Raw genomic sequence first — 26356 nt, 5'->3', positions numbered from 1 at the left:
TTCCTCTCTAATTCTATTGTGATGGTATTGTAACATTTGTAACATTTGTGATGGAGTGTTACCTTGCCAGGTACTCTCGAATTTTAATACTCTATTCTTTACTTGGGGCAGGGCATTTTCTACTAATTTTGTTACGAACAGATGTGGGTATGATTCGCTACTTGCTTTTATGCCACTATTTATACCAAAACATTTTTCAAATCGGGCATAGTAATCACTAGTGTCTTCATCTTGCTTCTGCTTACAGGCTGAAATTGTACCCCAATCTTCCTTTTTCGTAGTTAATAAACGTGGCAGTACCTGTACTAATAAACCTGGTAGTGCTTTAGTTTTATCCCCAAGTCCTGCTCCTGCAGTTCGGGCCTTTTCTTCTGCTTCTAATGCTGACCATTCTATCTTTTGGTCTCCTACCTCCCACTCTTTTTCCTTGAGTTTCTCATAAATGCCAGCAGGCATCAATACCTTTAATATTGTCATAATGTCGGGATAGGTATACTCTCCCATGAGTAACATGTCTTTAATTTCTCGGTGAAAACCCGCTGGGTCTTTGTCATGACTGGGTACCACTTTCTTCATTTGTAACAATTCTATTTTTGATATGGGCGTATATACAAATACGCGCTTAAACTCGTTGTCCTCGCCTTTTATTGGGTGCACTTCTCGTAAGGGATTCTGTCTATCCATGTAATACGTGGTTCTTTCCTTGACGGGTAATGAGACACGGTCTGAACACACAAAAAGAATATACTGCTTTCTTGATTCTAGAATTTCTTTAATTAATTTAGTACCTGAACCTCTCCATTTATTCATAAGCAATTCAGTCAATATGTCAGGTAAGGGACCAGGATCTGAATGTTGACTCCGATATAGTATAATGAGTTGTTGAATCATATAAATCCCAACTAACCTCTGTTCATCTGGGGTGAGATTCAAAAATGTGCGTACTACTGTATCATCACTATATTTTCCGGGACTGTCCACCCAATGGACAGCTGCCCTGGCTAAATCTTGTTCATCCATAGAATCGAGAAAATGATAACCCCTTCGTTCTCGAAGTAGTTTGTCGGCGGTTTGGAACGAATGCTCGTTAGACCTTATATTAATTATAGGTATTTGGAAATTCCTGTTATTATCTGGACATATCGGACGTATCGGGTCAATAAGACATCTATTACTATTACAAGATCTTCCTCTTCCTACATAGGCTATGGTGTCTGACTGTCCTGTGGGCAGTCCTGATCCTTCCTCCTCGTTTTGTTCGAACTCATCTACCGCTAATCTTTCTTCGTGTAGGCGTTCTATTTCTTTACGGATCTTTCGGCACATGGCTATTATACAATTTTGTTTATCATGTCTACCTTCCGATATATTCTGGCTCCATCTGGTAAGAATTTGCATTGCTTCCGGGTCTACCCCCGGTCGGTCTTCATTTCTGATCACACAATTTATGAGGAAACGTAACAGTTCCCCCTGTATCTCTACTTTCTGGTATTCCATAGCTCTGTTAATACATTCTGGATCTCGCCCTGTTTGGACAAAATGGTATATTTTATCCAGATGCGCAGTCATTCCTGGTAACTTCCCTAAATACACTGCGGCTCGTCTGATACGCAATGATGCCAGGGTCATTTCGTCCTCTTTGCCGGGCACAGGGTCATATCTACAATCTATAAGAAGTTCCTTAAGCGTACGGGCATTTACGAGTTTGGGGGTACGTGAATGTGCTGACTCTTGAAAAGTAAGTTTATTTATTCTGGGTGGCGTAGAAAAAATATTGGTAGCACCTCCCGTAGCCCCATCTGGGGTGTCGGGTGTGAAGGGATTTGTTGAACGTGACACAGCAACTATAGGTGTGGACACAGCTATAGAAGCAGCTGTAGGAACGGATGTAGAAACAGATGTGCTTGCCGGAACTTGTGACACGATCTGTTGCTGTAGGGATACGGGCACTGGATCTTGGCGTTGAACCTCCCTGATAGGCGGTCTATGTGGGGCAGAATTAGCATACTCGGGAGCTGCGTCATCTAAATATGAGGAAAGAAAAACATCTTCTGCGGTTCTAGGATGCCCCTTAGGATGTACCTTTATTGGGAACAATGGGGGTGACAAGTCTTTCGGTTTTTCTGGAGTAGCTTTAGGTAATCCTTCGGCCAGAAGGGGATACATACCATTCATAAGGGCATTTCTTTGTCTATCTACTTGTTCTGATTTCACTCGGATACCCTCCTCAATTAATAGATTTTCTCGGACTTTATTAGAATTCTCTTTACTCTTCTCTTCCTGTCTACGTGCTTTTTCTGTGCGTCTATGAGATTCTTTACGCCATAACTCAACGGCGTCTTTCTGTGACTGTCTGACCTTCCTTTTCCATAACTCTTCCTCGACTTTCATGATGCACTCCGCATCCCAGGTTCCCGCTGCGGGCCACCTCTGACTTTCTGGTAATCCCTTGGTGTAGTCTACCCATAAATCAAGAAATAATATAGCGTCTAAGCCATGTTTGTGATACATGAAGTACCCTGGAGTGTCCCTAGGAGGAATAGGAACGGCTTCTTCGAGAACCCCTTTTCTAGTAGTGATCTGTCTTAATTTCGAAAAGAGCGGCATATTGGCAACTGATCCGATACTTAAATCTTGAATACATTTAATACAAAAGCACAATAATGAACAACCATTCATACCACAATATGCAGGACGTTTAACACATTAAACATTAAACATTAAACATTTTTAACCTTTAAAATAACCTACAATGATGATCGTCTGCATAACTAATCACCAAGCATAATTCTTTGACAATAACTAGATACTTCGGAATACTTGATATACTGCTAAACAGTACAGATACACTGCTAAAACAGTGCAGACCGGATTTGTGTACCCAAACCCGTCTTGACCGGCACAACCTATGTGCACGTCAGAAATGCCTCCCCAGCAATGGTACTCACCGGGTAGCTTCGGAAACGGAAGGCCTCGGAAACTGGACTTGGACCGGACTGGACTCGACTCGACTCGTCGGAAACTGGACTCGACTTCGAACTGGTGGGCCTCTGTATACCTCGGATCTTGCTCTCTCAGCTAGGCTCTGGTCGGGATACTTCGCACTTCTCACCGCCTCGTCTGGGTGTTGATCGCAGCCTCAGTCGCCCCCGCTTGACCGGAGGGAGATACAGGAAATCCTGCTGGTACGCGTTATTGTCCGTCCAGCTGTGGCAGGAGACCGGGCCTGCAACTCACCGCCGGCGCGTGAGATGAGAAAGTGTCCCTGTTCGGGCGCCATTCATGTGGTAAATAATTTTCCTTTACCGGGACTTAATTTGATACAGAAACATAATAAAATAGCTCAGTAAAATGAGAGGCAGAATCCGTGGTATTAGAGGTTCGGAATGGGCTTTATTCCAATGAACGATTATAATCGGTTGCTCCAAGTTCCATCACCACGGAGGTTCAGGAAGTGAAGTACATACTTTATTGACAAGAAATGACTTTTATAGTACATACATTACAATGAAGCGAATGCAATAGGCGTAACAATTGATAAGGAAAATGACGATTTATCTGCGTAACCAAAAAATGGGTGTAATAAGGAGTAAAAAGGAACATAATTGGTTATGATGTCATATATAGGTGGATCTATAAGATAATACTTGGCATAGATGCGCGCGCAGCAGCATGACGTGTGATTGACGTGCAACTAGGGGGTGAAGGGGACTTGACATTTAGCTCTACATGAGGAGACGGAAAGTCTGGGGGGTCAAGTCAACCTAATCCCAAATCATATCTAACATCCTATGTTTAAAGAACTATGTTATCCACAAAAGAAGGACTCTCGGACAGAATCTATTCTATACTGACTGTGCGTGCGTGTACAAGCGTCTAAGTGTCTACACTAAATGCGAGGGGGTAGGAATATTCCATGGTAACAGGGCTATGAATTACTTGCATGAGGACAGAGAAGCCGGGCCTTTTGCTCGGTAGCTGGAAGAATGTTTACTTAAACTACTAGGCAGGAATGCATCGGCTGAGGGGGAAGCAGATAATTCGAAGGTGAAATACAGTTCTTGGCAGAGAATAGGCTGATGTCAGGCTTCGTGAGCCGCGCAGAGAATGAGACAAAGTTCATGGTCACAGATGCAGGCTCAGACTGGAGCTTTCAGAGGCAGAAGGCAAGAAGAGTTTGATGACAGAATCAGGGCCTACTTGCCTGGACTGTAAAATGGCATAAGTGAACCATATAAAGCCGGTGGCCTTTCATACTTAGGAATGGAATATCTGGCCTATTCATGGCGGATCTGACAGAGGACATGTTGACGGTGGACGCACATGTATTTGCGTCTTCATAACTGGAACTGGAGGGAACATACATGTACTTGTGACATGCACATAGAACCGTTGGGGTCCAAGATAGGGGACATAACTGACCAGAAAAATCCATATTTCCACAAGATGATCAAGGGTAAGTAAAATCACATGGATTTTGTTTTTGCTCCTCTTCAATCCTGCTTGATTATCAATCATGGAGAGCAGCCACGTACAGGGCCGGACTGGGCGCAGCGGGAACCGGGCATTTCCCCAGTGGGCTGCCAGGGCTTGGGACGGTTTTGGTCCCCTGGGGGGCTGATTTTGTTTTAGGCCCGTTTTTGCAGCCTAGCTGCAATATCGGCCGCTGTATCGAAATCGGCCAAAACCGGCCCTGGCAAACTGTTTGGCCGCACTCCCAACCCCACAGGGGCTGGCCGAGCAATTGCCAGTGCCGATTTTGGTTCCCAGTCCGGCCCTGGCCACGGAGGTGCCTTTGTAGCTGAGTTCTGTGCGGTGTCTTACATCCTCCCTCTCATATAGGTGTTTGTAAGTTTCTGTTATTGGAATGTTTAGGTTTGACTTGCTAAAGTTCCATTGTGGTCCATTGCTGGATAGCCTGTGGATAGGCCACGTATTAAAGTATCCTCTCCACTCACTCGAGTGGCCTGTTTTGTTTGGAGTGGCCCCAAGAATCTCATTACACGATGCCTTTATTTAAACCTTTTGGACTGGATCATTAAACCCCTTTATGTCCTTAATATTTGAATTTAAACTAGTTGGTGATTTTGACTGGATCACGCAAACAGATTTGTGTTTGTTGTAACTGAATGTCAACAGTATTGAGCAAGCAACGTACATTTTGTGTTTTTCCGATATTTGAATTTGTCAGTGGTAAAAGTTGCTGGGTGATTTGAAATTATTGTATAAAGATTTACTTGAGTTGAATATCACTACCAACATTGGGAATTAAGGGCCAGATTTTTCAATATTGGGAATAATGATTAACTAATTGCAATTCCCTGCGAATCGCAATTAGGAAACTGCTATTCCTAATGCATGAAACTTATGGGGCCGGATGTAAGATGCATTTTACCAGTCACAAATGGCTCATCGGACCGTATGTGACCGGTAAAATGCATTTTCAAATGTACCAACCTTATTTTGAGTCTGTAACCTATTACCGACTCTCAAAATAGGGTTTGTGAGTCGCTATTAGGAAGTGGAATACCAAGGGCATCCCTTCCTACCAGCGAGTCGCACCGGTATGTAGGAATGTTTTGCAACCACTAACGCTTGCAAACCATCCGCAATTTACCACCAATTCCAAATTGGTGGTAAGCCATTCGCTAACGAGAAGGGGTCCCCAAGCGACCACTTCCCCTTTGTGAATGGGGGTGCCAAAAAATTTCAGAGCAGGCAGTGGTCCCACAGATCCACAGACCACTGCCCTTGGTGACCTCTTCCCGTTTGTGCACCTACTTGAAGTAGGTGGTAAAATGCGATTGTTTCGTGACTGCATTTTGGTTGCTAAACATTCTTACATACCACTGTGAATCGGTATTGGGAAGAGATGCCCTTAAAGCGCCCTTTCCTAATACCGAATCTGTATGCATTAAGCATTCCAAACTGCTATTCAGTAACATGCTACCGAATCACAAGGAAATAATAGATACATTTTTCCGGTCGTGAACTGGCTTGCCAGCGAAATAACTGCATGATACCTCTGGCCCTTAGTTGTGTAGGGCTGACATAAAGCTCTATACAAAATGCAGCTTACATTTTCTGATAAGAAAGCTACCATTTGCTCACAAAATCGTTATTACGCCATTTCAGCAAATAATGCCAACGAAGTGAAATGCATAAAATGTCTCTGGAGCAGTCCACTGTGAAACGAAGCCAGCAATGATAAATTTAGTGAGTGATACTGCTTAGTGTATTTTTACCTTGCCTCCTTCATGTAATTTGTAGACATCCTGTTTTTAAGTGGTTTTGTTTGACTGGTTTGCAAAATTGGACAGAGTACAAGCTGAAAACCACACAAACAGCCAATTGTTGAAAAATATCGCATTATACGACAGCGGGCTTGTGAAAAATGATCACGAGATGTTTTTGAATTAATTTTTAGAATCAATAAGACTTTGGGATGTCTTGAACATACTTGATGCAGTGACTCATGAAATGGAATTTGAGAAAAAGAAAGGGGATTCACCAGTCAGGTAATAATGTTGTGCATGTCTGCTCATTTACCGTATTATAAATCTCATGTGTGTCACTGTACATATAGATTTGTTCCGTTAAACGCATTGCAACTAAACTGTCCCCCTCAGAAGGCATAGAAAGCGGACTGATCCCTGACAGCACTCTAGAGTTCATGATCAGATGGGCGAATTGTAGCATTACACAAGGATCCTGGGTCAGCAACCAGTGACTCAGTCAACCAGGCGATGGAGGCCTGTAGAGAGAAATGGGGGCTCACAGGGAATGATGGCACCGCCTGCTTATTAGGACTCACTGTTCACCCCCAAGCCCCTTCAGTCAGGGTGATCTTCAATGGATGATGCTGAGTTTCAGGAGATGCCAAAGGAAAGTTATTAAGCAGCTGAAAATGAAAATACCTGTTTACGCACCGATAACCAGCAGTCTGCGGGGACGAAAGCAGTCTGCAAAATGCATGACCACGAGTTGACCAGCAAACCTCAGATACGTATTAATGTTGATGAAAGGTTAAAGCTGTCTTTGCCAGCTTAAACATCGAATTCGACATGCTACCTGAGACAGCTGCATATCTGCTGCCCTGTTCTCTGACACAAGCCCTACCTCCTTTAGATGGAGGTGTCCAGCAGTACATTCCATTAAAACAAATCTGAGGAAGGACATGAATTGCAGATGAAATATTAGCAGCCACGCAAGTACGTTTTTTTGACTCCATCCCTTGGCGGCTGGCGGGCATCCCTGCCTTCATCTTTCTTGCTATGGACACCTATTTGGACTTCCTATGTCTAAACTGTTTCCTGTCTTGACTGCCTGCAGAAGGATCGTAGGTAAACAATGCAGCCTGTAAAGTATTGCTACTCTCTGTCAGGCCTGGGATCACCCAACTCAGACAAAAGAGAATGTCTGGGTATTTTATTGCATCAGCACTAACATTATAGAAGGAAAGAAAGGTAAGGCAGTACCATGGGGTGACTGCACCGTAGATACTAAACAGGTCCTGCGGGTAGCATCTCAGAGCCAACAGCAGGAACCACATAAAGTAAAAGTGATCAAGCTGGATCTGCTTCTATAATAAGTGAAGGAGGCGTGGTTTCCACAACTGCAGAAGAGCTGCAAAATCTGGCTGCACGTGCCCTGGTCACTGGTCCCACAAGTGACCTGCTAATGCTAGACCTCTTCTTCCAGCTATGGGTGCCTTCACTCTCACCATAAACTGCAGATGCGCCTGTGCCAGCGCCAGGTCAGTTCAGCTGTCAGGACCACACCAACAAGCATGGATAGATTTCAGTAATTAATGCATAGCTAGAGTTCACCAAAACAAAAACATAGACAAAATTCACCATCATCCTAAGTATTATAAGCAAACAATTAGTGCTAATGAGCTTCATAACAAATTCTAATGCCAACACTTAACAGGATGCCTCACAGTCAGGTGTTTTAAATGGCTTAAACAAGAAAGAGAGAGGGGCTCAATATCAACCAAAAGGAAATAGAGCACCCAATAACTGTGAAGTAAACTAATTTTTTTCCTTATGGTACTGACACTCACCAAATAATTCAGACACTCACTCCGTCCTATCAAGATCCCAATGACGGGTTTGAACCATTCACTCCCACTGATGGAACACTTACACACAAAAAACAATTATGTCAGAGCAAGCTGTTTATTTGCATCAAAGAATATTTTCATAGAGATATGATCAATATAAAATATACATTTCACTTTTTGTTAAAAAAACGAAGACAATTAAAACATTTTCACATATAATCATACAGGAGAAAAAAGGGGATAAAAGACAATACACTTTGTCATATCCTGGTTAATTCAGACCAATCATGGGCAACATTGAGTAAGGATTCAATTCCCTATTTCAAATAGTTTGTATGCCCCTTCCGAACTTAACACATGTATAATGCGTCGACGCGTTTCGGAGGCTTTCACTGTTCGTAGCCTCCTTCTTCAGGACAATAAATATATATTTCTCCTTATCCAGAAATGATCACCTAATACAGAAATAAAACTTTTTTTACTTTTAACATAAATATAGAGACTATCTTATTAACAAAAAAACCATTAAATTAAGGAAAGACATCAACAAATTTAGCTTGGAAATGATCTATCCTTACACCCAGAGAAATTATTTTCAACAACCTAGGGAGGAAAGGAACTTTGAACAGAGACCCATTTACAAAAGGGGCCCGAATAAAGGGGTCACCTTTTCGGATACATCTGGATCAAGCAGTGAAGAAGAGAACCCAATGAATAAGGATAATGGGGGACAAACAGGGGGATTCAATGGAGGTAACTCTTTTTTAGAGAATCGCCAAAAGAGGGGTGGAAGAACAGATCGAACCCCATATCAGTACAGGGGACAATATCAGAGAAACCAACACCAACAGTATCAGGGAGACCAGAGAACAATGTATCAACACAACCAGGCCCCTCAAGACTATCCCAACACGAGGAGCCAGCGATATCGTCATTAGACAGGTCTAAAAGTTCCAAATTTCCTATAATTAATCTTTCTAGTCATGTCCTTAACAAAACAGAATTAGAGGTCTTAGAAAGAGGGTTCACATTTGCTCCTACTGCAAATGTTAATAAATTCAACTTAGAGAAAGATCTGAAGGCGTTTTTTCGTAAGATTAGACTGAAGGAATTTTTTGAAAATAAGGAATACAACCCACCTACTAACATCTCCGGACTCCGGGAAAAATCTACTTCGTTTTTTTAACAAAAAGTGAAATGTATATTTTATATTGATCATATCTCTATGAAAATATTCTTTGATGCAAATAAACAGCTTGCTCTGACATAATTGTTTTTTGTGTGTAAGTGTTCCATCAGTGGGAGTGAATGGTTCAAACCCGTCATTGGGATCTTGATAGGACGGAGTGAGTGTCTGAATTATTTGATGAGTGTCAGTACCATAAGGAAAAAAATTAGTTTACTTCACAGTTTTAAATGGCTGCCAGCTTTCGTAGTGATGTAATCCCGTGATATTGATCCCTGGAACCCCTTCATAAGTGAAGTCTGTATTAAAAACCATATTGAACAACCCAGTGATATATATTCCAGCAACATCTAATTTACCGAATCACCTTAATATTCATATTAAACAGAAAAAGAACAAGAATCATACTGCAGATCATTATGGTGGAACGAGAAATCTCTGTTTATTCTTTGCCTGCACCCTGAATTCCAGATGAACAAACATTGTTTGCAATTGTCCAGTCTGTAAAGAGCTGGTCTTTTGGCTGGTGAAGTATAAAGTCTTCATTTAGCTCCAATATATGACCTGTGGCTAGCGGAAAGATGAGCAGAAGAAAGCCACGCCTTACCTCCAACTCTGTACTTAGGTGCCTGTCTTATTTGCTGTTGCACCTGCTTTTCCTGGGATTTCAATACATTTAATAAAACATTGTGGTGAATTTTCTTAAGATTCTGAAAAAGGCCTTGAAGTGCTGGAAACTCTGTTTCAGTTGAAGGACATAATGGACAGGTTCTAAGATAGCCATAATTTAGAATAAATGGGCTCTAGCTAGTAAAAGAAAGTTATATGGGAATTCCACTGATGGCGGGAGGGTCTTCCGATTTGCATAATATTTAAAAACAATGTAAATACTTTTCTAAAATTTTGTTTAGCCTTTCAGTCTAGCCATTGATTTGAGGGTGGAATCCAGATGAAAGAGCTATATGGATTCCTATGTTGTAGCTAACTTGAGTACAACATTTTGAAACAAATTGAACTCCCCTATAAGAAACAATTTTCCTTGGAGGTCTATGTAGTCGGGCTATGTCAGAAAAGAAGACTATTGACAGTTCTGCAGCTTAAGAAACCTTAATCCGTGGAGAGAAATGAGTCATCTTGGAAACAGAGCCAAAAGTCACCATAATAATAGTACATACTTCAGTCCTTGACGGTGCCTCAAAACAATACCATGGAAATAATTTCTCAGGGTTGTTGAGGCAATTCTAAAGACTGCAAAACCCTAAATATAGCTTGTTTTTCTCCTGTGCACAGATACCACAAGACTTATCATATATGGTTACAACTTCATGGACAGAAGCCCTTCAAAATCTTCAAATGGTGATGTCTTCAGTCACATTTCAAACTTTATGACTGGCTAACAAAGAGTCATGACTAGTTTGTAGAATTATTTTCTGTAAACTTCTAATAGGGATGACTAATAATAGGGCAGAATAGTTTCTTACTTGAACTGTTGCTCACCAAGCATATTTCTTCAAATTGTTAGTTTCTAGTGGAACTTATGTCATGTAGGAATGTAAGTTATTCTGAAATCATATGTGTGAAAAAGTGGATTATTAGTTGGGGTGGATGGTAGTCCACCACAAGTAATAATGCCATTATTCTTGTTAGGTTCACTAAAGGTTTCAGTAATTTAAACCTGACCTCAACCACTGGTAGCTATAGCACAGAGCAGACAGGCTTAATTTAAGAAAATGTGTAAAGCAATTAGAAGTACCTAAACAGTTAAAAAGTTGACAACACATCACAAATAAAACTCCACTTCAATTTTTAAATTTGGAAATATTGAATGAATAACAAGATGCCAAAAATGCAATAAGTGAAACTGGGGATGTGAATTTTAAAATGCAAATAGCACCAACAAGGGTTAAGTGCCAACCACAGTCATCTGGCTGCACTCTGCGTGTATCTGCACATGATTTAAGACAGGCTGCAATGGAGCATAGGTCGGATACAGAAACTAGGTTTGTTGGAAGTTTTACCTTCGGACTCAGTCACTAAAATGGAAGTCAACAATGCATAGAGGGGCAAGGCAGCAGGCTGTTACTGAGAAGGGCTTCACAAAGCCAGATAGCCATTGAATGAAATCTAGGTGAAGCTGTTGACTTGTGGCAGGAAAGCTCTGAGCAGAAGAAATTTTACATTCACGCCCAAGAAGGTCCATCGCTGTCTAGATAATTTTTGCACCTTCAGCTGGTGAAGATTTTAACGTTTGGGCTTAGGGCCGATTTAAGTTTTGGCAGACGGAGTATTCTCCCTTGACTGATGAAGGGCTTAACATTCACCAGTCCAAGGGTACTCCGCTCTCCAAATTTAGAAATGAAGGCCAAGCTGACGTTCATTTCATACACATTGTCAGGAAGTACTGTCACAGCGGTTCCTGTTAATGCTTTTTTTAAGTTTGACACACTTCTCGGTCAACATTTAGTCAATCCTGTAATAGGATTTTCTTTTTGAAAATATAAACAAATTCTCCTTAGCCATGAGCTTTCTCTCCCATGGTGACGGGAGCATTGAGCAGTTTTTACTGCTTCTTACCATTAGGGCTTTCCTGGTGATGACGGACAGTGAAAACTGGCCTATATGCCCACCCATCTAAATTAGGTGGGTGGACATAGACATCAGGCTCCGATGGCCCTTATTCTGTTGGGCCATCAGAACGGTGTAACCATGGCGTGGACGCAGTAGTCTCTTCAAAATCAAAATCAAAATCTGGAGGTTGGACAATTAGGTTGGTGCTAATTACACTCCATCCCAAACATATAACTCAAACCCAAAGTCACTTTTTTTTAACCTTGGGTTCCCCCAGCAGGGCAAGGCTGCATGCTGTAGTTGAATTGGGCTCTACAAGGCTGGATATCTTCACTTTGACATCCTCCTGAAAATAATTAAATATCATAAACTAATAGACTGTGTTTTTTTTTTACTGGTCTGAAAGATACAGGACAAGTGCCATCTACGGCATTTACTATTGAAGTAGCTTATTTGTTTACAAAAATAAACTTTAGTTTTACAAAAATAAACATTATTATTTTTTACCCAATTAATAGCCTTGTAGGTTACTGAAACTCCACAGTCAGTTGGAACAGGAATTGTTCAGACTGTAGCTCAATGTGGCTTGAAGAATAATGAAACCAGGGCCTAGGCATAAGTTGAATTACTTGTTGCAGGGCTTGAAGAGTATCACTCACTACCTTCCCTTCCCTGCTTCTTGTTTTCCAAGCCTCCTTTGGTCTGAGTAGAGAATCAGGGAGAAGTTGTCCTTCCTGAACACAATGCAAATGTAAGCCAACCTCCTCCTCTGTGAGGGCAGCAGATGGCGTCCACGCTGTCTGAGCTTAGAGTCTCCAAAACTGCTGAGGTTAGCAGCCAACAACTAGGTAGATGGTAAAAGCCTAAAACAAGTATTCAGTTGGGTTAAATCATTTCAGCAAGAAATGTGGATTCTTTTCAAAGCTGTCAGAAGTTTGGCTTTTAGTATGCATACATATCTTTTTGAGTCATTTGGGTGTGAGTAAGTCACGTTTAAAGGCGTTTGAGGGACAACTAGCAGTTACAGAGAAAGTAAGTACTCAACAGGATTCTTCACTATTAAATCACTAACTGCACCTAAGGACTACAAACTCTATTGTGCAACATAATCTCAACCCTCCGAAGGTTTCTAATAAAATAGTTTTAAAAGGTTTTTCCTTTACTGGGGGATTAATATTTTAGTAAGGGAACTAAGGGGGTATTTAGGGCCAGATGTACAAAGCATTTTTCCGGTCGCAAACAGCCTGAATCGGGCTGTTTGAGACCGGAAAAATGATTTTTAAAATGTACAAAATCCAAAATGCAATTCAGTTACTTGTTTGCAATTCGGTATTCGGAAGAGGACTATTTATGGTGTGCCTTCCAAATACCGAATTGGTATGGTATGTGTTACTGTTTTGCTCCTAAATTCTGGTCTCTTAACAGTAATACTTTACCACCAGTTTAAAACTGGTGGTAGCCAATTCACAAATGGGTACAGGTCCCCTGAGGACCCCTTTCCCTTTGAGAATGTAAATACAAGTATATTATAGGTCCCACGGGCCACTGCCTACTTCTAAAAACTGAAACTGCAAAGTTTAATTGTTTCTTTTTAAATGTATCCCATTTTCCTTTAGGGATAACAGGCTGCATTTAAAACATAAAAGATTGCTTTATCAAAAGACAATCGCAGACATGGTGGTCTGCTGACCTCAGCAGGCCACCATCCCTGTGATGGTTGTGATTCCTAATGGGTCTCAAATTGCGACCTACCTTATTAATATGCATGAGGTAGGTCTATTTGCAAACCCCTAGGATTCCCTAAAGAAAGTCAAAAGAGTGTCATACATTAGGAATACCGTTTTCCTAACTGCGATCCGGAGAGAACCGCACTTAGGAAATCATTAATTCTAATGTTAGTACATGTAGCCCTTAGTTCCCATGCTCTTCCTGATATGTTATACAAACACGCTTGCATGACTGACATTTTTGGTTGGTTTTCTGCTTCATGAACCACTTTCTGAACCCACTATGTGTGATCATGTTTTCTAAAGTGATGCGCCAATGTAAACTGTAGTATATAGGGTAACTGAATAACTTCCAAGCTGGATGGGTGTAACTATGTGCTCTCTGAACTGCAACTGACCTTTCACTGTGTCTATTTCAAATAGATACAGCTGATCAAGGACTGCCTTTTAGTAATGTGTTCATTCATCCGAAAATGCATTATCGGACTGACTTGACTGTATCTTTGGGGTGGAAGCATGTGCAGTACAGATATTTGTAATGATATTTATGCTTTTTCCTACCGCTGTTTCTATGGTTACAACCATTGTGGCAGCCAAGGCAATCCTGTCAAACATGAGGAGTCCTTAGATTGATCCTTGAATTATATTACTACAATTATATTCAACGCTTTCAGGATTATATTTTTATGTGTCTCTTGTTATCAAACGTCTCATCGTGGCACATGTTCTTACATTATGTTTGCTATATATTTAGTCAGTTAGTATTTCATTTAAGAAAAGTACCTCTTTCAGATTACCTGACAGTTTTATATTTTGTTTTGACAGTGGAATATTGAATAGTCCTAATACCTCCATGAATCTCCCGGATAGTTTTAAATCTCAGAGGCAATCTACAGGTACAGTAGACAATGTCGCATGTATGTTTTTTCTGCTTTAATTGTAAATAATTCAGTGACCACACAGTTTAGAGTAGTTAGGAAATATCATTTTGCACACATCTTTAAGGTAATGCAAACTATCAGCAGATGATGCATATATATATATATATTTTAAATGTCAGTATTATATTCATTGCACAATTCATTCTAGTTAGAAAACGTAAGCCTTTTAGAGCCAGATTTGTGACTGGCAAAATGTTTTTTGTCATGTACCAACTCTTTTTTGAAGTTGGTTACCTATTACTGACTCACAAAATAGTGTTTGTGAGTCACTATTAGGAAGGGGCTTGTTAAATGCATCCCTTCCTAATAGTGAGTTGCACTGGTATGTAGAAATGTTTTGCGACTGGGTCTACGGTTGCAAAACATTCGCAGCTACCACCAACTTCAAGTTGGTGGTAACCCATTGGCAAACGGGAAGGGGGCCCAAATGGACCCATTCCCCTTTGTGAATGTGTGCACCAACATTTTTTAAGAGCAGGCAGTGGTCCCACGCACCACTGCCTATGCTTAAAAAATAAAAAGGTAGCTTTTCATTTTTATTTTTGAAATACATCTGGGTTTTCTTCAAGGAAAACGGGCTGCATTACAAAAAAAATACTTTATTTAAAAAGCAATCAGAGACATTGTGGTCTGCTGACCCTAGCAGGCCTTCATCCCTGTGAGTGTTGGCCATTCCCATTGGTAGCAAAGTGAGGCCTACCTCATGAATATTAATGAGGTAGGTCTATTTGCGACCCACTGGGAATCACAAAAGGTGTCTAAGGCACACTTGAACATGGGTGTTTGCTATTCCCTAATTTTGAATAGCAAAACTTTGGAATTAGGAAATCGTAAACTGATTTTTTGGTGCATCTGGCCCTTAGACACTACTTTAAAGAAATATGCATAGAGGCTAGCAGGAACTAATTCACAAAGAATTATTTAAATGTCGATTTTACACCTCAACAGTTACCTTCTATACTTTGCTTAGATTTCTAACTTTTATAGAATTTAAAAAATCTAAATTGTAGATTTGCATAAATTCTTCCACTGCTCTATGTTTACTCCCAGAGATTGCCTGCAGAGCAGACAACCTACTAGAGGTGGTAATCCAAACATACTCATTACTACATCTAACTTGTTCCCCTTTTCTCCATCTTATATGCAGATTTCATATTATAAATTGCTCTCCGTGCATTCCTCAAAAAATATGTTTTTGGAAAACTTTTCCACTCAATTTGCATTTTTATGCTAACTTTTTGTAGGTGTAAATTTATGCGCGCAAATGAGGTATGTTTGTGAATATGATGAAAGTTACAGCTTTCTTGCTGTCTACCTTCATCCCTTTGCCCACGAATTAAAATTGTGGTGTGGGGAACATTCACCAGATATGTAGATTTTCTTACAGTGTAAGTGGAATAAGATGAAGACACAAATACTGATAATTAGGATTTGAGATTTTTGACCCTAAATTCAAATTGTTGAACACCTGAATGACCCTTGGGTGCAACAACGATTTTGTGACTAGGGCCCTTTGATATTATAGAGCGTGTGCATAATGCAATTATCTTGTACAAAGGTAGTGGTGAAACATCGCATGGTAAAACAGAGAGCAATTACGATTCTACTGAAACGGTGTGAGGCAGTAGTAGCCTTGTATGAGACTGCTTTTGACTATGATGAACTTAACCTGACAATCTAACCTGACAATCATTTTCCAGCTAGGTAAAAAAGTCGCAGTGGCAATCAAGCACTTGAACTTTACATACTAGGAGAATAACATTTGCAGCACAACTAAGACTAACCTGAAAGACACAAACGATAAGAGAGACTTAGACAACTAATATTGAAAGAAATCTAGAGAAGGCAACTAAATGTGCCCATTCAATTGATTAAGATAGTAAAATTGCAACTCAGTTGTCAGTTTACTATATAAAGAGTTAATTATGTAATAATTTCCTGATTTATATGGACTAGGGACTCTGGCTCCAGAGGTTATATGGAGTTTGGGCTCTAACAGGCAGACATATCTGCTTATGTTGCAAGTGTGGATAATGCCTGGCACATGTGTGTGCTGGCTGTTGAGTTAGTGAGAGTGAGTGAAACAGGCCTGCAAGCAGTGGATCATTCACCCAATTATGTTTCATTTATCTTAATGAAGCCTCATTTAAAAACTGTGACATATATTATTCAAATTTCATTTAGTGTTCGGATGTTTGAAACCTTCCACACACCAGGTTGTCTTGGTGTGTGACACAATGTGTGAAAGCCTACCCCAGTTTTACCTCTTACTTTTTTGTGCAAGGTACTGATAAACATTTTTGTTGTTCATCTCAGCTCTGATGGAAGCTCAACTTTCTGCCACAATTCCTTGAGCTACATGTATTTGATTATTTTACTGCTATATTTACAGCAATCCACAGCACTAATTTTCACAGAAACGTGAAAGAACACTCACATAATCCCTCAAGAAAACAGTTCTTCATATTATTTTTTGGGGATATTGTGTAATCTTACTTTGCCGTACAGATTGATTCTGTATGCCAGAAGGTAGGGCATACTTTCTTGTTAGATGAGGTGTAGAGGGGTATCCTATAACTGACTTGAGGTTAGTGGAAGGCTTCCTAGATGACGGTCATACTTTGGTTCTTCCTGAAGGATGGAAGCTGGACAGGACCTGTACTGGGGTTCATCGGATTCCAGAGGACTACATCATACATTCATATTCAATCAGTTAAATTATTTTTGGTTGATTATAAAAGGTAAACATACCAGCCTATCGGAACATCAACCAGGGTCGGACTGGGAACCATAACCGGCCCTGGCAGAGTGCTTGGCCGGCCCCCTGGGGGGTTGGGGGTGCGGCCGAGCTGTTTGCCAGGGCTGGTTTCAGCCGTTTTGTTACAGGGGCCGATATTTGCAGCTATGCTGCAAAAACGGCCTTGTAACAAAAACGGGCCCCCATGGGCCCAAAACCAGCCCTCATCCTGGCGGCCCGCCGGAGAAATGGCCGGTGCTCGCTATGGCCGGTCCAGCCCTGGTATCAACATTAAAAAGATTCCAAATCCCACATAATTGCAAGCGGTAGCTATCAAAAGAATATAAAACTTTTCATAGTAAATAATATATAAAATTGACAAGCAACAGTTTTTTTTCCATGACACTCAACCAAGAAAATCAATTCCGCATGTGACATTCCAAAGATGTTGATAGTAACAAAAGAATACTTAGTTATTGTTGGACTTGGCCCTTCTGGCAGGTTCACCCCTAAACTTTTTTGCTTTTACTGGTGACCTGGTGGTAGTGATTTTTGGTTTCTGCGCACTTTCCCTGTGTCCCAGAGTAAAGTGCGTGCGCACTCTGAGTGCATGTGGTGAGATAGGCCTGTCCTCCCATAGGAATGCATGGGGAATGTATGTGTCCCTGATAGTTCCTGATGCGTGGGGTGTGCAGGCTCGAGTTTGGTATGTGCGGACTCGTGTGATCGAATGCTTCGCAATGATGTATAATGCGTGATTATGTCATGTGCGGAAGTGCCACTTCTAGGAGTTGGCATATTAGTGTAAAGTGTGTCTGGCGTGTGATTGGCTGGAGCTAGCTGGTGAGCCTGGCTGCAGGAGTCTGGTTGGGTCTGCCCCAGTGGTGAGTGTGAGATTAGCATGCTGATGGCTGGGGAGGAGTGCACCTTGGACCTGAATAGGGCAGGGCTTTCCCACACAATGCTGGCTCCGCACCCTGTGGTGCGACTGATGACCCTAGCCCTGCCAGTGAATAGAGTGAGGGGCTGAGCACATCAAGGGTGCTCCCCAACCAGCTGCGACTGGTTTTCCCCCTCACCCTGAACCAAGAACAAAGGGGTTTACAGTATAAGAAGGGGCTGTGTCCCCTTACAATTTGTTCTCTTCCAGGACCCTGCCTGAGGGGGGCTGCTGCTGCTGCTGCTGGACCAGAGGACTGCCACTTGGACTACCTCCCTGCCTGGAGGCCCAGTGAGCTGGGTCTGGGTCCAGCCTTGCCCCCCCACCCCTGCCTTGCTGCATGCAGGGGAGAACTTTGCTGGACTTTGTGGTTATTCTCCCCTAAAGCGCTGGGAGCGCTTTATTTGTGTCCCTAAGCGCCTGGAAGCGCTTTGATTTGCCTTTAGCCCACCCGGTGTTTGCCCCGACATTGCCGTGGTCATCGGCGGGTGCCCACCCCGTTTAATTAATTGTATCAATCGCGGGTGCCCACCCCGCTTAGTTCCACCTATTTCAATTTTAATACGAAGGCGGGAGCCCACCCCGCGCTTCGGAGGAAGCCAAGAGAATCACCGCCTCGGCCGGGCTTACCGGAAGTCAGGCAGGCCGAGGGCGGGCCTCCGGGACAGTCGGGACCGGAAATAGGAGGGCGGGAGCCTACCCCGCCTCCCACCGAAGACTCGCGGACTCGCGGCTAGTATTGAGCCCCGGAGCAGGCAGGAGCCTACCCTGCGCCCCGGGGCACTCGCCCGGAAGAGAAGCGGACGGGAGCCTACCCCGCGCTCCAGGTAAGACGTGCCGCGACTTCCCCTGCAGGGCTCCCGTGAGTGGGGAGAGCCCTGCATAACTGAGAAGCCCCGTGCCAAGACCAGAAGCGCCGCCAGAGTCCCGGTGAGTGGGGGCAGCCTTTGTTGTGCTCGGAGCGAGTGCGCTCCACCGGGGGCATTACTCTTGTCGAGCCCCGTGAGGCTCCCACGATTGGTGGCATTAGTACTTAAGAGTCCAGAGGGACTCCAACAACGGGGCCTATTTGTTCACGAGCCGTGAAGGCTCCAACGCGGCATCAGTTGAGAAGGCTCCAACGATGGGGCACGTTGTTCTTGAGCCACGGAGGCTCTAGGGGGCATTTCGCAATATTTCTCGAGCCTAGAGGGCACCAACGTTACGGGGGCATTATTGTTTTAGAGCCCAGAGAGGCTCCAAGTGCGACAGATTGGGGGTAAAGGCACAGTGGTGCCCACGCTCCTTTTCCCAGCTGCCCAGCACTTAGTGGGCAGCTGCAACGTGTAGGTTGTGCCTTGTGCGCCCTGGTTTGCGCAGCCTGCGCAGGCGCGCCCTGACTCTGCTGGACACAGGGTGTCCTAGCCCCGACAAGGCCAGTTGGCCTAGGGACTGCCACAGGTGGTGGCTAATGTGAGTTTTGCGCTATTGTTCCTAACCTGCACCTCTGAATGTGTTTTAGGCGTCATGTGTAATGTGCTTTTACCCCTACAGGTATTGTGATACTTAGGTGGTTGCTTTTCTCCTAGTACAGGTGGTGCTAGTGAGGTCCTGGTTCCCTGCGCAATATTTTCCTAAGGTGGTTAGGGTTGCGTAGGTGGTACTTACCTGTTACCAGTAGTTACTGGTTGTGTGCTACATGTGTTATTTTGTGCTACAGTAATTTTATATCCTATGTTCCAAGTGCTAAGTTCTAAGAGTGCTAATTCCTGACAGTGGTCCATGTGGCCCTGTCCCCTGCACATATAATCCCTTGTAAATTCTGCCCGTGCCTGTTGGCACATTGTAAAGTGTGTGTTTTTTATCTAATGTGTTGGTATAATACAAAGGTTATTTTTATATAATACCTTGTGTGGAGTTTCCTTTGTGGTGGGCCTTGGGTGTTGTTGCTGGGTGCGCGCGCAAACGCTTTACACATTGCCTCCGGGATAAGCCTGACTGCTCGTGCCAAGCTACCAAGGGGGTGAGCAGGGGTTATCTTTGGCGTGTAACTCCCCAGCCCTGACTGACTAGAGTGGTGGTTTCTGCCTGGCTTTGGCGCAAGCCCTAGCCAACCAGAAATCCCATTTCTAACAGTTAACATTTTCTAAAGTTTTGGATTCAGAATTTTACTCTAGAACTGTGCCAACATCTGGCTGTCTAACATGGCAAAGGGTTCAAGATTATGGTGGGTTGAAGCTTAATTACGTTGAGGTAATTTGTGGTATGTGAAAGTTCCAAAATGAAACCTATATAGATACGTGTATGGGTGCGTATGTACCTTGATAACATACATACCATCATGGTACACAGAAGTGGAGTTAAGTGTAATAACCATTATCTATCTATCTATCTATCTATCTATCTATCTATCTATCTATCTATCTATCTATCTATCTATCTATCTATCTATCTATCTATCTATCTATCTATCTATCTATCTATCTATCTATCTATCTATCTATCTATCTATCTATCTATCTATCTATCTATCTATCTATCTATCTATCTATCTATCTATCTATCTATCTATCTATCTGTCTGTCTGTCTGTCTGTCTGTCTGTCTGTCTGTCTGTCTGTCTATCTGTCTATCTGTCTGTTTGTCTGTCTTACATGTTTTGATGATTTTATTGCATCAACTGCAGTGGTGTAAAAACCCATATAGCTCAGGCAACTATGAAAAATGGAAAATATTGCATGGTTGCTCATGCAATGTGCATTTCCGAGTCTTAATGACACCCACCAAAACACTCTGCTGATCCTTACCAAGAATATGTGGCATGGAGGACCAAATTATTTGTCAAGGTTGTCATATTTATGGAGAACATTTGCAAATTATGTAGCACATTCTCTAGCAGTATTATTTTCAACCAATTGCCCTGAAAATAACATTTTGAGAAATCTGCAATTTTTTGAAGTTATGTTGCAAATCTTCAGGCAAATGCAGTAAATCCATAATTATGTGTGAAGCACTATAGCCATAGAATCCCATAAATCCTCTGACACTCACAATTGACCATTGTTTAATCAAAAAAGTATTCCGGGTCTGTTGGCTCAGTGGACTAATGCATCCACAGCAGGGACATGTGTTCAACCTCATCGTCACAGGTTCAAATCCCGGTGGGTCCACTCAGCCATTCATTCATTTAAGGTCGATAAATTGAGTACCATTGAGTTGGGTAACAATATACATCTGTTATTCAGTGCCAAGATGCCCTGTTGCTGGGGTGAACGTGCGCTTTACAAATACACATGTTATGTTATTCAAGAGAGTCAAACAGAAGCTAAACATTTTCATTGCAATCAGCCGCATTATTTGTGATAACACCACTGCTGCAATAGGCCCCATCCATCTATAACACTGCTCTCCTTCACCTTATCCCCCAGGGAGGGCCAAGCCCCTGGGGGTCACTGATGCAACTGAAACGCCCCAAAGGACCCAATCCTCCGGGACAGAAGGCACTGGTGAAGGGGGGGAGCGCCACTGTTCACCTGTGTGTTGCTGTACAGTTTCCCTGCTTTCTGTACTCGTGACTTGAAGGAGCATAGAAGGACTGCACCATTTGCAGTTTGCCCAAGAGGACCTGGGTGGGAAGCAAGTAATGCCGGCAGGGCGGGGACTGGCCAGACAGCGCAGGATTGGGCTCCCTGCACTGCTCTAATGGTTGTAAGTGGCTGGGGGTGTGATAGGTGAAACCAGGAGATGGAGAGACAAATGGCTGGATATCTAAAAAGAGACTCATGTTTTGGTAGCAGATAATCTCAGAACACCAGCATTTTATACGCTACCTAAAATACATAAAGGGACTGTTCCTCTCCTGAGCCATCCCATAGTATTTGGTATTAATTAAAATCACTCTCTAAATTCAGTCACATGTTTCGGATGGTAGAAGACACTACCACTTACATCAGGGATACAAAGGGCCTCTAACTGCACATCTGAGATATCACATTTGACCCCTCTAGAAATTTTGTGATTGGACTAGTTGTGGAAAATCTCTTTACTAGCCTACCCCCAAACAGAGACACTGTGGATGATTAAAGAACTGTTATTTTCTCTCCCCTGGCCTCACAGCACCCCTAGACATTTTGTCTTGGCATGCATTTCTCTTGCCATCACTAGGAATTACTTTGAAGCTGACTAGACATTATATCTACAGTCACACAGGAAATCCATGGGCAGTGCATTTGCCCCTAGTTTAGCATGTCTGTAGGTGCACCATCTAGAGGGAAATATAATCATGTGTGACCAGAACCCATTCAGAGTTAACAGAAAGTTGTGGAAAAGGTACATTGATGCCATGCTGCTCATCTTGTAAGGGGACTATGAGTCGACTGGGTCTTTTATGACTTGGCTTAACAATCAGAATTACTGTTTAAAATTCACAAGCACTGTTGCGTGAGAAGCTCTCCCTTTTCTAGACATCATCGTCATCCATGAGAATAGGCACCTTATCACTGACACCTACCACAAGCCAACGGACAGGATAAGGCTTCTGAAATTCGAGTGTTTTCACTCCCACTCATTATGGGAGAATCTGCAATATTGGCAATATTTACGGCTTCACAGGAACTGGACTATGGCAAGGGACAATCTGATGATCTCTGTATAAAATTCAGGGACGGAGGTACCCAGAACATATCATCCAAAAGTCACTGTTACACAGTTAGGGAAAGAGAGGAAGAGTGGGAGGGAGAGAAAACATATTGGGTACTTTTGGTTAATATTTAATAAAATTAGGGCATCACTGTTGAATTCCATTTTTAATAACTTAAATACAGTTGTGTAGCTGTTTTTCTAGCTGACCCAATTCCTGAGATATAGTGATAGTATTTTAATCTGAACCTTTTTTTTATTTGGGACCGCTATGTGTGCAACAGTGATATTAGCTTGTTGGCCCTTGTTACTGTAGGACATGATAACATTGATTTTATAATGTCCCACTTTTAAATACAATGTATTCTACCTTGTGGGCAACAAAACCTGCTAACATTTAAAAGGGGGGTTTTTACCTGTCATAAAGGGTTGTTTTAAAAGGTCACAATGTATGTTTTGCACTGCAGCAATCAGGCTATAATAGTAGGCCTGAAGCCATGTTTTCTTTTGTCACACTGCTGGATGGCACAATAACTACTGCAGTCCATGCAGTCCATGGGGGTATTTTCACACCATTTACTATGACTGTTTAGTAAAGTTAATTATGCAACAGGGCACTTGGTGTCCAGGCGTTATCACTTTCTTAATTTGCGGCCAGTGGAATGAAGAATTGGATTTAACCTACCACATAAAGCATTGGGAGTAGATATGTTTGATGGCAAATGTGTTGCTAGTCATCTCCAGGGGAAGGAAACAATCTATAAAATGTTATGCAGGCAGCACTATAAACCTGATAAATTACAGTTGATTGACAAAGGGTGGTCCAAGCCCTGCTGGTTGAAATGCAGTGAGAGGGGCATCATCACACTTATTCTGTGGAGCTGCCCCTGACTTGCCACATTTTGGGACTAGATCCTAGAGGGAATTAGGTTTATAACAGATAAAGAGGTGCACTGATGTGATTTTGATAGGTAGACCTTCCAGAGAACTACACTTCCACTCTGTGAGGGGCAAGAAAATATTCTTAAAGCTGCCATCAGCCAAGCACATAATTCTGTCTCTTTGGGGGAAAGATAAGATCTCCAATTTTAGAACTGTAGTTACAGAGGATATTGCTACTTTCGAGTCATGATAGACAGACCAAGTACAAGTCAGGCTAAGCAAAATTACCACATGGTTTTATCCAATAATTTTGCCCCGCTTGATTACAAGTTTTTTCGCATGCAATTTTTTGAAATGTGGAATTACCACACAGTAAAATTGCAAACAACCAAATCAAGTATGGAAAAAAATTGGATTTACTGTGTGATAAAGTTACATACTGTTTAAAATGTTGAGGAACAGCCATCTAAATTCCTTCTGTTCAGAGAAGGTTGTAAATATTAAAAAGTATATCAGATAACAGAAACAAAGTAAAACAATATGAAAATATGTTTAAATGATTATAGATTACGTATGAATGCAATGTTTCACATCAGTTTACTGAGAAACATTTGTTTAATTTTTTAAGAAATATATACATACATGTTAGTAAGTTTAACTGAAAACAAAACTCTCAATCAATGTTGTTTTACCTATTTTTAAAAATAATATTTTGCAATTATAAAATGTAAACATGGTAATATAAAAATGGAATTGGCATGTTTTAGGCCAATTTATTTTCACATCAATGATATAAAGATACGTAATTGAATACAATGTAAAGAATGCACGCAATACAAATGCAGGAATATTAGCATACAAGGGATGTAGAAAATACGAAACAAAATATAAAAAATGAATTTATTAGACTAAATCTATCTTTACTACTTTTCAGTAGTGAGAGAGCCCTAGAATGGTGCACTTGTCATTTATCGGATTTTTTCTCTCTTCCCACTGCGGCTATCACTCTACCATGGTGGAGGAGATCCCATCTTCTGCTGCTCTCATCTCAGGACAGCAATTTGTCCTCTGTCAATGCGTAATTTGCTGCAACGCCAATGTACTCCAGTCGACTTCCATTACATCCTTAGTAGTATCAAACATACATATAGATGGTTTTTGGAGGAAGATTGGGGACATTCCAAGCATAGGACATATTATCTACATGCCCATCCACTATCTGTTCTGATAATACTGGCTAGAGGTACCACAGATTCTCTCATCTATTGAGACAGTTGTGTCAGCATTTTCCACGATGAAACAATCACATATGATAGTTAAATCTGCATATTTTGACACAAGGGGATGAATTGATATATGAATCTCTGCATTATTAAATATGTTTTATAATATTGTAACATGTTACAAGATGGCCGACGTGGCATACACCCTCTTAGTCCAGCATTGATGTTTATTGCACTATCTTTGGATTGCACTTGATTGGTGTAAACTTTGCATGTGATCAAGGCTGTGCGGCAGCCAAAATGCGTAATGCAGAGATAAATAAATGGATTTTTTAAAGCATCTGTGCCCTGTCCTAAGAGTGCGTATTACTAAATTTGTGAAGAAAACGTGAAGGAGCGCTTCTGTTTGGGATATACAAATATGTGTATATATATCTATATTCACTGAAAAACCATAAGTTTCAGGCACGTTATAGTTAGGAATTAGCATTTAAAAAACCTTAGAAATTCACTGAAAAAACCATAGGTTTCAGGGGCGTTATAGTTAGCTGGACTTTTCACTCGTACAAAACCATTGAAATTCCCCCGTTATAGTTAGTTCAGCTAACTATAACTCGCGCGCCCGCAATGCACTGCTGATGACGTCACATATTACATCACTCATGACATCACTCATGACATCACTGATGACATCTCAAATGACATCACTGATGACATCACTGATGACATCATCCAGTGAATGTGTGTTTTTCTGAAAATTACATATGTTTTATATGTATATCTCAAGGTCGATGGAAGAGTAAATGGGTATATAAGTGTCTAAATGGATGATTTGTTTTTGAAAAATTGATTGTATAACTGACTGATTAAGTGTATCTTAGTGAATACATGGCTTAGTGAGTAATGTTTAAATATGTAAATATCTGTATCAGTCTCTCACTTGGTGTATAAGTGGCTGCATGGGTTGGTGAGTAGCTACATGAGTGTCTATATAGGTTATTAGTTGGTCTTTTGAGTATCAGTATGAGTGTCTGAGTGTCTGTATGGTTCGGTGGGGGGTATTATATAGTGCATAGGTGCATGAATGAGTAACTCACTGTTTGTATGTGTTGAAGACAGCATGTGTGCAGGACTGTATGGGTGGATGTGTGTGTGCATGGGTGTGTTAGTGAGTGAATGACTGTCTCAATCGTGTCTTTATGAGTAACTACATATGTTTTAAACTAGTATATGTGACTATTGGTGTATATAAGTGAGTATATGTGAGAGATTGAAAGAGTTCCTGTATGAATAAGTATGTGTTTCTATAAGTGATTGTTTAAAAGACTAAGTATGTGTAAGTTTCTGTAGAAGTAAGTGTGGTGGTGTGTGTATAACAGTATATACAAGTAAATGGATGTTTGATCCTTTATTAGCATGAGTGACTATGTGTGTGGTAACTCTATGGATGAGTGGTGTTGTGTAACAGGAT

The 26356-nt window shown here is 41.6% G+C and overlaps 1 protein-coding gene across 6 annotated transcripts in view; it reads left to right on the top strand.

The window, feature by feature from the left end:
- IQCM (IQ motif containing M) overlaps positions 1–26356 on the top strand; it is a 1338699-nt gene that overhangs the window by 418831 nt on the left and 893512 nt on the right. For all 6 annotated transcript variants that reach the window (XM_085641647.1, XM_085641643.1, XM_085641646.1 and 3 more), the window contains 2 exons: positions 6428–6518; positions 14372–14442. In XM_085641647.1, coding sequence (XP_085497773.1) covers positions 6428–6518; positions 14372–14442 — 162 coding nt within the window. The remainder of the gene's footprint in view (positions 1–6427; positions 6519–14371; positions 14443–26356) is intronic.

This window comes from Triturus cristatus, chromosome 2_2, assembly GCF_964204655.1.
Source record: "Triturus cristatus chromosome 2_2, aTriCri1.1, whole genome shotgun sequence".
Classification (NCBI taxonomy): Eukaryota; Metazoa; Chordata; class Amphibia; order Caudata; family Salamandridae; genus Triturus; species Triturus cristatus.
Note: the sequence above shows the minus strand (reverse complement) of the source record. Positions and strands in the feature narration are given on the sequence as shown.